The 2,500-nt window shown below is 43.0% G+C and overlaps 1 protein-coding gene across 1 annotated transcript in view; it reads left to right on the top strand.

Annotated features, from left to right (window-relative positions):
• thbs4b (thrombospondin 4b) overlaps positions 1-2,500 on the top strand; it is a 15,221-nt gene that overhangs the window by 1,240 nt on the left and 11,481 nt on the right. Inside the window, exons 2-3 of the mRNA XM_080842788.1 lie at positions 456-653; positions 1,077-1,330. Of these exons, the coding sequence (XP_080698914.1) occupies positions 456-653; positions 1,077-1,330 (452 nt within the window). The remainder of the gene's footprint in view (positions 1-455; positions 654-1,076; positions 1,331-2,500) is intronic.

Raw genomic sequence — 2,500 nt, forward strand, 5'->3', positions numbered from 1 at the left:
AAGTCTTTGTCATTGATTCAATTTACCACAAAGAGTCAACAGTTTCCCAGACAATTTCACTGGAACGTATTTATAGCTACGCCTGATAAATTATGATTGAATGTCGTTTTTCTGATTTAAAATCTAATTATGACCCACATCATACATAACTCCTTATCTACTCATTGACCATAGTAAAAAACCCACAACTCCAGTTACAGGTAATTATCTAATCATCTTTTTGGTCTCCTGTCAAAGTCTCTTACATGACTTTTCCCTTCTTCTAAGCCAACGTTTCCCAAAACCTTCCAACCGTGAAACTCGTTCCAAAAGCGATTTCTGTCATACATTCCTTTAAGATCACTTCAATGTGATATTAACTTACCTCTGGCGACCTTCTGGCCCCCCTGCTGAAATCCAAACACGAAGCTCAGTGGTTGACGTTTATCTCATCTTTCATGCGTGTTTGCCTTTAGTATATAACCTGCTGACGTCACCGGACTGCCTGCCAGACCTGCTGCATGGGGGACTACGGGAGCAGGGGGTCAAGGAGCTCTTCATTCTCACCACCTTTCAGATCCAGCCGAAGGGCGGCACCAACATCTTCAGCCTCTACAACCCGCAGGACAACAGCAAGTACTTTGAGTTCACGGTGCTGGCCAAGCTCAATAAAGGTGAATCAAACGTACCACCCACCACATGAGCCCTGGCACCCAGGTCCGTTACCCACGATAAATACAGAGACGTGGCAGAAAGACAGACCCCATACAAACATTAACCATATGCACTGCGGAGGGAGACACAAATGTTCACTTACTAGGCATATACAATAGCCTACAGTAAATAAACACATGGTGAACAGACTGATGAGAGTTTATGCCAGTAATTTACTTTAGAGCTATTTACTTTAAACAGCTGTTTCTGATTATATGACTTTGATAACTAATGTATACTGTAATGCCAGATTTAAAAAGCTAGATGCATGAGGATGAAAAATGAACAGAGGTCAATGAGGACTTTTGGCTCTGACATGGTTTACTTCCTGTATTCCTCCATTTATTATTTTCTTGGCTCTTCCCTCGCTCTTGTGTCCTCAGCAACGCTACGGTACCTCCGCAACGACGGCCGAATGAGCACCGTGTCCTTCAATAACCTGCGTCTGGCAGACGACATGCGCCATCAGCTTCTATTCCACTTGAAGGGGCTGCCAGGCCCCGACCAGGGCATTCCGGGCGTGGACCTCCATGTGGACTGCAGGCTGGTGGAAACCATCACAGATCTGCCGGTGGTGTTTACAGGACTGCCTCTTCAGCGCGGCGTGCAACTCAAGACTATGCAGCCCAAAGGACAGGTACACTCAGACACACACAGTCAGGCACAGGCACAAAGAACACACACACACACACACACACACACACACACACACACACACACACACACACACACACACACACACACACACACACACACACACACACACACACACACACACACACACACACACAAAAGCCTGTAAACCATCTGCCTTCATTAACTCATGCAGCAGTATCTTCCACATAATAATTATTATTTTAAGCAAACACAATTTCACAGCTATTGCTGATTTTCAAAGGCTTTACACATTTTGATTGTGGGCTTCACATTTTATTAAAGGAGTATGAATACTTAGGCACTTTTTGTGGTTTAAGACATTGGCCTTCTCAGAGGCCCAGCGTAATACACAACTGTCCATGAAATTCATGAAGGTCTTACACTAAGTGAGTGAACTATCAAGGAAGTCCTATCATGGGACTTATCACACAAGCAGGTCACATTAGTTCCACTGTTGCTTGTTGATTCAGGCCATTTTATAATTGTTATTAATCAGGTAGGTATTTCTAAAGTTAATAACTGGCCTGTATGATGTCTGTCCACCCGCCTAGCTGTGGCTTTTGGATGGCAGAGAGTAATCTCTGAAGAGTAATCTATGTAGAGTAATCTCTGTAGAGGCAGCTGTACACGCAGCAGAGAGTAATCTGCATCTCCAGCTGCATCTCCACACTCAGCCTCAAGCAGACGGGGCAAGGATAGAGTACCTTCATTAGAACAGAACTGGTACTATCCCAGTGAAATCTGTGAACTCAAACTAATCGGGACAGGCCCATACTTAGAAGGAACTTTGCAGTACATCCAATTGCCTATTCTTATGTACACAAATGAGTTGAGAGCAAAAGAATATAAACTTAACTAAACTAAACTAATAAGTTTGTGTGAGATCATATGGTGTTTAGGGTAAGGGTGAGGGTGACTGAGGGTGAGGATACAATTTTATTTTAAGTCACCAGTAGGTTCACTGGTATATTGTGGTCTACAAAGCATTTTATTCGACTGACGTGTTACATAATATGCTAGCCATTAGGCTAATAACTGGTTATAGGCTACTGTATATGAATATAATCATGGTAAGGAGGTGGTTAGCTTTGAAGTTTATTGGAAATCAAACAGAGACCTTTTCTTGTTCACCCAGAATAAACCAAAAGCT

This window comes from Sprattus sprattus (genome assembly GCF_963457725.1).
Source record: "Sprattus sprattus genome assembly, chromosome: 7".
In the NCBI taxonomy this organism is placed as follows: domain Eukaryota; kingdom Metazoa; phylum Chordata; class Actinopteri; order Clupeiformes; family Clupeidae; genus Sprattus; species Sprattus sprattus.